Source organism: Protopterus annectens, chromosome 2.part0 (genome assembly GCF_019279795.1).
Source record: "Protopterus annectens isolate FY-2018-M chromosome 2.part0, PAN1.0, whole genome shotgun sequence".
Taxonomy (NCBI): domain Eukaryota; kingdom Metazoa; phylum Chordata; order Ceratodontiformes; family Protopteridae; genus Protopterus; species Protopterus annectens.
Window position 1 is genome coordinate 394955749 of NC_056728.1, and position 14511 is coordinate 394970259.

The 14511-nt window shown below is 35.8% G+C and overlaps 1 protein-coding gene across 1 annotated transcript in view; it reads left to right on the forward strand.

The window, feature by feature from the left end:
- The window catches only part of LOC122793101 (annexin A1-like), a 401547-nt gene extending 390408 nt beyond the window's left edge, over positions 1 to 11139 (forward strand). The window contains exon 13 of the mRNA XM_044060832.1: positions 10889 to 11139. Coding sequence (XP_043916767.1) covers positions 10889 to 10951 — 63 coding nt within the window. The 3' untranslated portion in view covers positions 10952 to 11139. The remainder of the gene's footprint in view (positions 1 to 10888) is intronic.
- Positions 11140 to 14511: the final 3372 nt, after the last annotated feature.

Here is a 14511-nt window from a genome sequence, read left to right on the forward strand (position 1 = left end):
AACTGATGGCAACCAACATCATATTTACTTACCTTTGGTATTCTGGCCGATCGAGGGCTACCGGGGTCCGGATAACCCATTTGTTAGGACTGCAACAGTGAATACACTCTAACATCTACATTTATGGTAAGTGTACACAACTGTACTTTATTGGCAACATCATCCAACACAGCATTTCTAACATCAGATGGAAAATGATAATGATGTTTCTGTTACAACTGATAAATATCATTATTCAGCGAATCCTCCATTGGTTTAAAAAAATCAAAAGTTTAATATAATTAAAACTTTGGTCAAGATTGTTTTTGTCATTTACTGAGTACCTCTGGGTATAAATTACCATAAGTTGGTATCTTGCATAATTCTTAAACCCAGAGGTATTACTTTGTGATGCAAACAGGCTTCAAAATGCAAGCATTGCCAGTGAAGCCATTTGTATCTGAGTCAACTACTTTCAGATTCTCTTGAAACTAAACGTAATGATTCCATATCAAATCCAACATGGTTAACTTGCTTCTCCATGTCAGTATGACAAGATAGTAACTGATTACCTTCTGCAACAAGAACCTTCCTTCTCTGCAAATCCAGGGAAACAAGTCTGTTCGATTCATAATCCAGTTCAATCTTGGTAAGCCCCTCAGCCATGCCCCAATCTCCATAGAAGCAGAACAGCAAGTAAATCTGAATATATTTAGCATCTAGTAATTTTGATATGAATAGATGCTCTGTTACAAGGACTATAGTAATACGGATGCTACTATACAGCGAAGTCAACGTATTGGTACTTTTGCTTTCAGATCCTACAATTTTTGTTTGTATGTGATCAGTAATAATTTATACATCCAGATGCAGGCAGAAAATGTAGGTTTATATGAAGTTTATTAGCCGCAATTTAGTCTACCTAGCTGTTTGTAAAATTTGTTTGTCATTTTATGTAGGAAAAATTAACCACTGAGTGGATTCATGAACATATCTCCGGTTGTAGGAGATCAGGTGATGGAAATGCTCTTGCTAAGCAGACTAAAGTGCTTGTTGCAACACATCTTTTTTTGGTTATACAACTGTTAACTGAAAGCATGAGACTAGGGGATTTAATTAACTGCACTGAACAGAGTTATGATGGATTGTTTTATTGCAAGCAGGTAGGGGACATGGACTTAATGAAGTGGTTTCTTTAAAACCGTGTCTTAAAACGTGCACTTTTTAAATGATTTTATTTGTTAATTTGTATCAGTTGCAAGATATTTGAATGTGTGTTTTCATGTTGGATTTTATATGATCTGAAGAAGCACTAATCACTATTTAATAAACCATTTATGCACTTTTACCATGCAGTGACTTCCTCTGTTTTGTTTTACTATTGTTCTGTGTATTAGAGGATACCTTAACCATTCTCCAGATGCTCTAGTTTCAAAATTTTAACTAACCCTAGTTGCATAAACAATGCATTTATTGAATATTACAAACCCCTTTATGTAGACAAAAGGAACTTAAGCAGAATCAGTTAGAACCCCATTCCATTGAGAAACTAGATAAAATGTATTATCCTCTAGCTATCCAGATGCATATTAATATTTTGGAAATATTTGGTGCAGTACTGCAGCAGTTTGCATTGTCGACTCACAGCAAGATGTTCTCCTTTTTGATTTTCGGCTGGAGTGCTTTCTGTGCAGAGTCTGCTTGTCCTCCCTGCATTTGTGTGGGTTTCCTCTGAGTACTCCAGTTTCTTCCCACATTACAAAGACTTGGATCTGGAGTGTTTCTCTCCGAGCCTCTGCTGAAAATTGGCTCATTCCAAGTCGTACTTTCCCAGTAAATAAACGTTAAATAAATAAATATTTTATTAATTTTATTTGTATTTTATTAATTTTATTTTATTTGTGTTTGTTTTGGGGAAGAGCACTGATCTCAATGGTCCTTTTTCAGACTTGGCCTGGGAGTGCTGTCTGCTTAAGTGATTAACTTAGAATCACACATTTAGACAATGGAGGCTGAAGGAGTCAAACCTTGCACCACTGAACCACAGAAAACAGCTCATTAACAGCTCCTTAATCATCTAAGCCAACTTCCAGACAGAAATAACCAGACAGGAATTTTTTTCAAGCAATGAATACATCAATTTCAGGGAAAGCTCCAGGCCTTGATAGATTAACAGTCAATGTTTATATTATGAGGCTTCCTGACCCCTATTCCAACCAGATCAAAGAGTTTGGCACAATGCCACTGCCACTGCATGAGTCTGATGTCTTAGTATCCCTAAGTCAGCTAAGGATCCCATGTTAGTAAGTAATTATCAGCCTATGTATTTATTAAATTCATGGACTAAGTTATATGCCAGAATTTTATCAGCTAGACAAAACAGCATGCTTCATACCTTAATATACCTTGGACAAGGAAGGCTTTGTTAAGAAAAGGTTAGGAACTTACCATCTTCATATCTTGCTATTATGTATGCATTCAGAGGAAATAAATAACCTACTGGCTGTAGCAATACAGGTGAATTTTGAAAAAGTCTTCAACTCCATCTGCTGAGACTGCCTGTAGAAAGTCCAAAGTCCTTCTCAGGTTTGACCTATCTTTGAAATTTATCATCGTAATCAAAGTCCTGTATAATTCTTCCTATGCTAGAATTTTAACAGACCAAGTTATCTCACCATCCTTTTACGTATGTAATGGCAACAGACAAGGATGCCCTCTCTCAACCTCACTCTTTTTTTTTAGCCATCAAACCTTTGGCCCTTTGTATTGGAAACTGTCCAGATTTGAAAGGATGAGAACTACATAGCTGGATCATGAGTCTCACATATTTTATTTGCAGATGACTGTATATTACTTACTGCTCCCACTATGTAGTTACTCTTTTCACCTTTTACACAGTAATGGATTAAAAGTAAACTTAAAATGATTTTATAGCCAATCAATAAGGTAACAGAACTGAGTAAAAGTGTCATAGGTGTTTACTAGGTTAATGACCGCTTAGGTCTTTATAAGCCTAGCAAAGAATCCCAATTGTATCCCACAAGTTTATGTGCCTTAGAGGTTGATTTAAGGGTAAGCTAGGACAACATTTACAGGCTGCCTCTGTCCATTAGAGACATGGTGCTAGACCGGGGTGCATTTCCCATTTCCCATCCACTGGTCCAGGTTTCTTTTAAATAGGGTTAGGGAAGAGAAGCCTCTTGCAGGGAAAGAGAATTCTCTGAGACTGGACCGCTACCTTATCATAGTACTAAACACCTTCTAAATATTTGGGTATCATATTAGTTAATGACTATTTGCATATGCTTAACCTAAATAGGCGACCATTATAGGAAAGCGTGTTTATCTGAGTTCACTCATGGAGGAAACTCCAACTATCATGGTGGAGATGCATACTGATTCTTCTAATGATGTTCTAACCCAAACTTAGTTATGTCTTTAGACATTTCCCATCCCTGTAAATGACTGAAAAAAGTTAAAGCTCTAATGGTTCAGTTTGTGTGAGATGGGGAGCAACCGAAAATTCCTAGGACAAGTTTATTCTTTTTTAGGATGAATGGTGGCATCAGTCTGCCAGACTTGGGCCGCAGATGCATCAGCCTTCCTTATCTTTCTGTACAGGAGACCTATGCCCCTTTATGGGCTGATTTGGAAGTCAAGTTGTTTCAGAGCTGCAGACCAACAACAATCAGACGCTGCTGCTGAGCCTTACCCCAGCACTTACAAGATAATACTCAATCAGTATAGCACATGAGGATGTAAGGTAATTGTACAACCTCTACCCCAAACTGGATATTTGGCGTTTCACAGTTCCCATTTGGGGTAAGCCCTTTTAAAGATAGATGGTAAGTTGATAAGGTGGAAAACATGAGAAAAAATTAAGACTAAGCCAAACAGGTCAGTTAATAAGACAAAGGGGTAGACAAGTATTGCTGAACTTAAAAATAAATTTTAATTGTCCTTCAAATGATTTCTGAAGGTATCTGTAATTAAGATGTTTCCTTTTATACTTCTTACCTCTTTTGCCTTACACAGGAATATGACATCCTTTCACAAACTCTAGTGATAAGTGCTGGCCAAAGGATTAATGCCAGTCAAGTCCATGCATGTATATGCTTTACTCACCACACTTTACATAGACAAATCTTGGCAAGTGCTAAAGGACCACTGTCACAGATTTGGAAGAGTGAGATGAAGGCTTCTGCATTCTAGCTCTTACATGGATTAACTAAAACTCCAAGACTAGCCATTCATCAGCTGAGGCTAATATACAATGGATACTGGACTTCAGCAAGCCTTACTGAAGTAAGATATGGAAATGCAGACCTGAGTCAGTCCTGTTGCAGGAGAAAGGTAGATGAAGATCTTAAATTCTGGGAATGCACTCAAGTACAATGGATCTGAAACTTTCTTGGAGAAAAGAACTGGTATATCGTACATATCCCTTTGAAGTCTCCCCTAGTCAATGGATCCTAGGAGAGTTCTCTGCAGCTTTAAAGCGGACAGTTCCCCCAAAACCTGTAGCTATATCACATTTCATTTATTACTGTATTATGTATCACCTCTGAACGGAGAACTCTTTCAAAAATATCTACAACCGGCCTACAACTTCAGTTAACAAAATATGTTAGGCTCAAAAGTGAAGCATGGCTTGAAGTAGAGATTCAGGATAATGTGTTTAAAGTGTAAGGCTCCATCAGTGGAAAAATCAATGGTTTGTGGTATTTTTTGTGTATCGGTCTCTCCACATATCAAAGACTTCATGTAGGTAGTTTCTTTGTCATAGTTGCCAAGGCCTCATCTTCTTACATCTTTCATCTGTCATCATCCATTTTCTCATTCTGTTTTTCTGTTTAGCTTTGTGTCTATTATTTGTAGCACACACAGTATGTCTATTTCAAAGTCATGGTAATGTAAATTCTTAATTGTTTTTCAGATTAAGCTATAAAACTATTTACCCAAACACATTTATGGTTGAAAATTATCTGTCCTGTATATCACGATTTGTGTATCTATTTGCTGTACACTGTTGCTTTTTTGTTACCCTTGTTATTGTTCACAGTAAAAAAAAAAAAAAAAAAAGCCAAGAGCCTCATTGAAGGCTGCTGGAAAATTCCTGATGTAAAGGACATAAACAATATCTGAAAAATCATTGGTAAAGAACATCAGTACTAGTCATAACTAGGCTTGATGGGCAAGGCTCCTGTCTGCAGGTTGTCAGGCATGCATAGTAGAGGCAACAAAATCTCAAACATCATAGCTGTGACTGTAAAGGCTGGTATTAAGGCATTGTCTATGGGAGCGGAAGAGGTAATCTAATGGCAACAACCTTATCAGAGAAGAAATGAGCAATAAATTCACATTCTAATGCTGAAAATATCTGAATAGACTGACTGGGCTACACAACCCCTCTACCATGTGGATGAGTGTGACTTATCAGTTTGAAGCTACAGACATCTCTCTTAGTAAAAAAAAAAAAGTTGCTTTCTTATGACTGACTACTACATGATATGTGGCATAATGTTTCTCTAATACAAGCCTGTAACTCTATAGACCCAGCTAACACTACCAACTCTTCAGCTTGTGTCCTTTCCATTGTAGGAGACAGAGTTGTCTGTCAAACTATAGTTCATGCCTCCTAATAGGAAATGATTTGCAGAAAGAGAATCTAGATCAATGGACAGAGCCATATTAGAATCTCTAGCCACTGCATCTAGAGACTCTGCACAATCTCCAGAAAGAAACTGAAGGACTGTAGTAGAAGGTCCAGATTGATATGGTTAATAAAGTGGATCGACTTCACTTCAAGACTAGGGGGGACTAGAGTAAAGTAACTCCAGGGTGAAGTGAGCAAGGAAGTCATCGGACCACAACACTGCCAATACCAACAACTGAAGTGGCTTCACCCTCAGCAGGAAGTTCATATCTGAAGTATAATGTAATCTATGTGTTGTAAAGGTAATCACTTGAGCAAACTCAAAATCTGTCATTGTACAGCTGAATTCTTGGAGCAGAGCTACTGACTCATCCTTATACTGGTGTCTCCTTTGAGTTTTTCCCATTGAGTTTACCTTGTGTGTTTGATTTATTTATCTGTGTTGACTGAGTTAGACCCATTATCTTATCACCTGTTTTCAGGGGCGAACTGTGGTGGTTATTCATAATGAAATTGAGAAAGTTGGTCAGAAATTTGAAAATTCTCCTTTCCTTCAAGGTGAGTGTATAGCTGGGTATCCCTCTGGACAGAAGACTAGTTGTGATGTAAGTGATGAAAGAAACAGCATACCTCACACAGGATTTGCAGGAAGATAGTATGGAGTAAAGTGAGAACAAACATAAAATAGTGATGTTTGGAAATGCAGAAGAAGTACCTGCTAGCAATCATGGTGAAGTTGTAATTAATGAATCTCAAGAAGATACACTGTAGACTTTGGGTTCCATAATATGCTAGAAATTGAAATGCCAGAATTGTGTTGCTAAAGAAACTGGTGTAAAGAGATTATCTGAAAGAGTAAGGTGGTCAGAATGGCCAAATATAGCTCCATTTTCAGAAAAGAAACACTGCCTGAGGTCTGTGTGGATGAACAATTACCAGCAGACAATGACTATATTTGATCAAGAATTTTGCAGCCCATGGACTTCCCAATGGAACAAATACACTTAATCATACACAACTCCTGGATAAACTATATCCCTAAATGGAGACAAATACCTGTTCATACCTTACACCTCCTTACTCTACCTTCTTCACTCACTTCCTTACTTTTATCACTGTCTCTCTGAATATACCATAAGCCTGCTTTTCACTCATATCATATTGCAATTTCTGTTTGTATTATGCTAATTTACCTTTAATTTCTCTGTAAACAAGCTAAAATTTCTCTGTTAAATCATTGTCCTATAACTTCTATCTGCCATTAACAGATGTTTTCACATTATGTCTAATTTGGTGTAATTATTTAACTTGTATTTGTTTTTGTATTGTTTTTAATGACTGTAATTATTATTCTTAATGTTTTGTAACACTTTGGAGTTTTTCTCCCTGGGTCTCTCCCAAAAATGGGTTTCTACCCAGTCGGACTTTCCCAGTAAAGAAATGTCAATAAAAAATTAATAAATTAATTTAATAAAGGGAAAGGAAGGTATTGTAATTTAGGAAGGTATTGTGATTTATCTTTTGTAGTAAAAAGAGTGAAACTTGTATTTTTTTTTTTTTTTTGATAACAGCTTTAACAGTGGAAATCTCAGGGTCAATGGAATCATTTCACATGTGTGGATCTGACTACCAGTTGGAAAAGATTGACAAAAAAAAAGATACAATAGATATAGTGAGATCAGCATGAAATTGCTGGAGGAAATTAAAAAATATATGAGATGTATATGGATTGCTGGGTGAGAAAAAGTACAATTGAAAGTTTGTAATCAGAAATTTTTACCTATAGAATTTTGTAAATATAGATGGAAGCTGATATGAAGTTGGCCTATTAAATGATGTATATGTAATGAGGAAGTACATGTTGCAAGAAGATGTCAAGTAGATATAATTTATGTGGGAGATTGGTTATTTTTTTATGAAAATGTAAATCAGAATGAATGCAGTGGCAATATTTAGGACATTGTTGGCCCAAACACCCCCCCCCCCCCACAAGCAGAATGTGATAGAGAGGTAGAAGAAAAGAATGAAAAAGAAATTCAAAATGGAGGCAGTGAAATTGAAAAGAATGAGAAAGAAAAGAGCAAATTACAGGTTAGTAAAAAGTTAGTAAGGAGTGCTAGTAAACAAGGAGGTGAACATGGAGAGAGATGGAAATATGTTTCCTACACTATAGAGAAGTATGGCATTTTCTAGTTCAGAAGAAAACAAAGATGCAGAAGACTGTGAGAGAACATAACAATAGGGTGGGGTGGGGGGTAAAAGGAAAGAATAAAAAATGAGAATGAAGTTTTTGATACTGTGAATATTATTAAACAAGAGGGAGGAAAAATGTAATAGCTGTATTTAAAGAAATAGTAGAAGGTTTGGTGCTTCCTCATGACATTAGAATTTTTGGTATTGAAGAAAGAGAAATATTACACCAGAAAGACCATTTCAAGAAGAGCAGTATTAACATTTTATATCAAGGCTTTACCAATCCTACAGAGATTTTATGTAGAGATCATTGATAACAGTATGAGTAAATTTGGACTTCATGAAAGAAGTGAATGCATTTGCACATTCTTAATGGAAAAAAGGAAGAAACATTATATGATGGAAATATGTTATGAAAAAGCTGAATCAGTGACAAATAATATTTTGAATGCAAAATGAAGTTCTGTGCTTTGGTTTATTTTTGTTTTGTTTTTTTACATAGGATTGGTAAGTTAATCTAAGGATAGACTTGAATTTAGCAAGTTGTTTTAAGTGAGCTACATTTTTTGAGTGGCATTGTCTCTTTTTTGGGTATGTAGTGTTTACATTTTTTACTTTAGTGTTTTTGCTAGTCGCATAAACGTTACGTATTGATCAATCAACAGCATTTTTATCGAGTGCTGAATGATCTGTGAAAAATGAGAGAAACAATTTTCTCAAAACCTTTGAAGTAACCTCTGCATCTCTAAACTTAAATATAACTACTCTGAGGTCACACAACAGTGGAGAAAAAAGCCACTGTCAAAAGTTGTTTCGTTCATTTTGCTTTGATCATTCGTCATTTGACAATAGTGGTCTTGATCAAATGGTGTGCACCTTACATAAATAGGACAGATTAGTGGACATTTATTACTAGGTAATGGCCCTAGTAGGCCTTTTTAAGCGTAGCCACGCTCTCTTTGCAAATGACAGGTAAATTATTCAGGGGCATCTAGCTGAGTTTAGATAGCAGAGGATATACAAGCTGCCTCTCTCCAACAGGGGTGATTTACCAATGAAATTAATAGTGTTGATATATACTAGATGTGTAAATAAACGCTGTTATTATACCAAGTATAAATAAAATTATGGCTACACAGATTACCATATGTGTTTTTATCACACACTTATATGCACACACCATGACATATTGCTTCTTGCGTACAGCCTTTTACTTTTTTACACACACACAGAAATAACTGTACACAAAAACACTCACACATGCTCACACACAAACACACACAGGTGGATGCACAAAGGGTGCAAAGGAATGTAGGGATGACTGTCACCGTACCCCAGCACTAATGCTGACACAAAGGTGACAATATTGATGATGGAATACATAAATAAGCAACCAGTAATAACTATTACTAATCATTAAGCTTATTTAAAACAGACGTATATCATACATGTAGAATATGCTTTCTCTTGTAAGGTAGCTGTCCATACTTACAATACACGGAGGCAGTGTTAATGACTTCAAGTAAAGGCAAAATGCAAAAGTTAATAGTATATGAACAAGCATAATAATGTCATAACTTATCTGGTCATGCTGCTGACAGCAGGTGATGCTTAATGCCAGTATATTGAATTCATTAAGGAAAAACTACCTGTCCCCTTTTTGACAAACCTAGACCAAGACTGGGCCATCTTTCTTTCTTTGTATCTGTCTCTCCCCGGTACCTTTATCCTAACTTCTCTATCCATGGGATTATGCATTATGTGTGAGCATGCAGGAATCTAATTATTGACTGAACTGTACTGTTTAAGTGTAGAAACTGTTTTACTTATTTTATGATGTCATGCATAAGTTGATTGCTAACTGCAAACAAGAGATATCGCAAAAAGGAAAAACAGATGCGAGAGAAAATCCTCAGACTGACTAGTCACAGCAGTTTCTGTGCCATCTTGATCACTGAGCGTGTAGCAAAGAACAGTTCTAGTATTCTGGACCCACTGCACCCATTTGAGCTATTGTCATACCACTGCTTTCATCTTTATTTGAATATTACATGCAAACTTTATTTCGTAGATGATGCGTTTACTAATTTACCCATACTGGTTTTCATAGTAATGCATCCACAGCTGAAACCTGTCAGACTCCACACTCTGGTGGTGAGTACACTTGGTAGCCATAGATGGTCATCTCAGAATATGGAACAGAATAAGCACTGATTTAAAATTATGGTTGTGTAAGAAACAAACGCTGTATTTATCATATGCTCTAGCTCCTCCATTTATGACATTAAAGTTTCACCTGACTGAAAGTTTGCAGAAAGTAGGGGGCACTACTGTAGGTGACTGCAAAGACTTGGTCTCTGTGTTTGCTGTTCTACTTGTGTTAATGTCAGTGAAAGCAAGGTCAATATTAATTGCTTTTACAATTGCCTTTTTTATGATTTTACTTGACTGGCCCTAAAATAATTTTCGAGTGCTTCACAGCATTTATTCTAGTGCACTCAACTGTCTGTGTAGTTTAATTATATAGTATTTTGGACATTTACATTCTTTAAACTTAATTCTAGATAGGTTTCCTTGTTTCTCAGTATTACAGAGCAATTAAGGTTCACTAAATTTGCTTTCTGAAGTGAGCAAAAACATAAAGATACTGAGAAGGAAAAATTAAGATTCATTCCTTTTGCAGCTGTAAAAAATTATTACTACCATCATGTTCACCAAATTTTAAACCTTTCAGCAGATTCCATGCCACACTATGATTGAGGGAGTAGTGTTGGGTTTGCTGCATATTAATAAAAAATAAATAAATAAAAAACATTAAGAAAGGATCATTTTAGCCTGAGTAAACCCTACTTTGGGGATAACTAACATGAGTACAGCGAGATGTGAGATCAGATTAATATATGCACCTTGATGATTTCATGGTGATAATTTTCTTAAAGTTGTTAATGTGACAGTTAATGGGAGCAAAAATGCAACTCACTGCACAGCAATTTTATTTAATAATAGTGTCTTAATATACTTAGTTGCTAGCTAATGTTCTGCATTTTTTTTAATCTGCAGGCTGAAAAACTAAAGGGCGACTACCTAGACATTCTTCTGACTTTGTGTGGAGGTGATGATTAAATTCAATTGATCAGCGGTCCTTTTCCACAGTGGTGAAACTACAGATTACTGAACTACAGAAGGACCTTTTATATTTCTTATCTTCTCTTTTTGTTTTTCTCAGCTGCTGCTAATTTGGTAAAGAGCTGTTAGCAGTTGTGTTATAGGAAATATTCTTGTAGAGTTATCAATAAAAAGAATATGTGTAATGTTGTCTTGAGTCAGTCATTATTTGAAGTAACAATACACTGTGTTCATTTTAAATTACAGGTACATGCATTCAAAATAATGAGAACAGCAGAATTGCAGAAAGGGTACTTGTTCCGTCACAGTTCCCTGTGCACACTTCTTTAGATGCACAAATTCACAAACAGAGTGAGAAGTATTTACATAATTGTGTTCTCCTCTGCTGTCTATTCACCAGAAAGCAGATGTGTGAGAGGAGGGATGAAACCAAAACCCATCTCACATACTAGTTGCCATCTGAGATCAGCGACGGAGATGTGCCACTGATCTGGTTCCCTGGGTTAAGGAAGCAGGTACTGTGTAATTAGGTAAGGCAGATAGCACAGAAACTGCACTGCTGGAGACATTTGTGTTATTAAACAACTGACAGCACATACTCCGAATTAGAATGCATGAGTTAATGAGGAGGCATCCTCCTACATGAAGTGAGGCTAATGGGTTACTTTACCCTGGATGCCATGCCCTTACTTATACGTTGGGCAATATAATATGATTTTCTTATTATCTTGGCTATGTGTTGATCAAAGGCCAGTTTGCTATCTGCATGTGTTTCCAAATTCCTTCCATCTAAGTCGACTCTTAGGGGTGTTTTATTGATAGAGTAATTAACTTGGGTTGACAGTTTCCCAAAGGACATTATAAATAATTTTTTAGCATTGAGTTTAGGCCATGGCTTTGGAACCAGTCTTTAGCCTGTGTTAAACCCTCTTGTAAGATGTTGATGGCTTGGCTATATCTATAGCTCCTAATTTACAGTCGGCTACAAACTTTGAGAGCCAGAGGCCCTGAATGTTAGCCTTGACTTCTAAGAAGTAGATGTCAAACAGCAGCAGGCCCAGCATGGAGCCCAGGTGTACTATGCTGGTGAATGGTCTTTTGGTCGAGGTTGTCTCACTGATCCTAACTTCTTGAATCCTGTCTGTAAGCCAGATGGCAGTCCAGTGAGTTATGTAGGGATTAAAGCCTAGTTCAGACAGCTTGTCAACAATGCTTGAGTGGGGCTTTATATCAGTGTTTGTGCAAGTCATTATAAACAGTATGCACTGTTTTACCCTCATCCATTCCCTGTGTGGTCATCTACTCCTTTCATTTCTAGGAAATAATAAGCTGAGTCCCTTTATTATATATGCAGCTACACATCTTAAATCATGCATAATTACAAATGTTATTATAAACTGCAGGCACTTTGTAAGATTAAAAATGCCTTTTTCTTTCTTGATCCAAAAGCACAGTTCCTTTAAGTACACAAGCAGAGCTAGCAAACAGTGTGGAATGTGATACATATATTCCTTTTTTTCATAAACCTTTATTAAATTATCATCTGTGACACAGGGAAATTTACATTTATATAAAGGTAATCAAACTGTATTAATATAACAAACATTATACTTTACATATATTGCTATATATTGTATAACCTAAGCAGTATTACATAAATTATTCAATATAAGCATAAACAAACTATCGAACAATGAAATAATAAACCAACCACAGGATCTGGGATGCTGCAACAATTTATTCTTCCGGTACCTCGGCTGAATGCCTTCAAAGGAATAACCACAGAAACAGTTGCTGCATCTAATATAGTATGCACCAAGCCAATAAATTAATTAATCAATTAATCAATGTTAGCATGAACCAAGATTTAAAGAGACCATACAAAAATGAATACCATGCTGAAAAAGTCACATAAGTAAAAAACATCAAAAAACAGTCACCAAATAAATATGAAAGAATTACCATCTTAAAGATATTAATCTCAATATGATAAATTAATAATTTAAATAGTGAGATTCATTTCCAAATTTAAGCCCCTCGGTTTAAGAGTACCAAATTTCAATATGAATCTACTCTCCAGATTCAATAAATTTTGCAAAAAATTACCAACATTATACAATTTAGGTTGGGCTAAAGCACAAAAAAATAGAGAATCCATCATACCATTATGTACTGTATTAAAATGTTCAGATATCGGACTATCCATTCTAGCATTACGAACATCACCCATGCGCTCCAGAATTCGTATCTTAAGTTGACGTTTAGTTTGGCCTATATAATATTTGGGTGGAACACAGCCACAACCAACAGTGTACATCACCCCACATGACTTACAATCAAATTTATTACTGGCATTATATTTTACCCCATTAATACTGCTGCCAGATAAATTTCTAACTTTTGAGCAAACTTTACATCTACCGCATTTGAACATACCAAGTGTCATAGTGATACTATCAGAACTAACAAAGTCCCGTGACTCATGCTTATATTTTAAAATTTCCTTTATATTAGCATACCTTCCAAAAGAAAAAGAAACATGATTGGGAAACAGATGACCTATGTCCTCATTTTCACACACTATGGGCCACAAAAAGTCCACAATGTCTTTTAGGACTACTGAAAAGGGAGAATATTTTGTCACAAAAAATATATTCTCACTAGCATCACCCAAACCCCCATTATATTTTCTACTTTTGTCAAAAGCTTTTGATACATTGTTCCCTTTTCTATTTGAGTTTAATAATCTGTCACAGCTTTTATTAATGAGACTTTCAGAATAACCTCTAGTTATAAGTCTATCCTTGACATTCTCAAATTCCAATTGCAAAAAAAAATTTTTCAGAAGTATGTTCCAAAATGCATTTGAACTCCCCAAAGGGAAGAGCCTCTATCAAATGGGCAGGGTGGGCACTACTGGCATGTAAAAAAATATTTGTGGCTGTGTCCTTCCTAAAAGGTCTGAACTGAACTCGTTCTTGCTGATCTACATACAGCAGAATATCCAGAAACTGAATTTTTTGGGGATTCACTGTATATGTGAATTCCAAACCAAATTTATTTTGATGAAAACTGACAATAAACCTATCAAAATCTGATATATCACCCTTACAAATGAATATTAAATCATCAATGTACCTATAATAAGATACAACCTTTCTCTGAAAAAATTCCTAAGTGTACAAAAAATTATTCTCAAAGTATGACATAAATAAGATAGCATAAGTGGGGGCAAAATTAGCCCCCATTGCAGTCCCCTCTTTTTGAAGAAATATTTTTTGTTCAAACAAAAAATAATTGTAAGTGCAAACTCCAAAAGTAAAATAATAAATGAAGTACATGGACCCTCTCCCAAAATTTTACTAATAGCTTCCAAACCAAATTTCGTCCTAATACTGGTGTATAGAGCCTTCACATCAACAGTGGCCCAGTAATAACTATCATCCCACTTAAAATTTCTAATCAATTCATAATACTGATTAGTATTGCTAATATGAGAAATCACATTTTTCAATTCTTTTTTAAGAAGACTGTCTAAAAATATGCCTACATGTTCC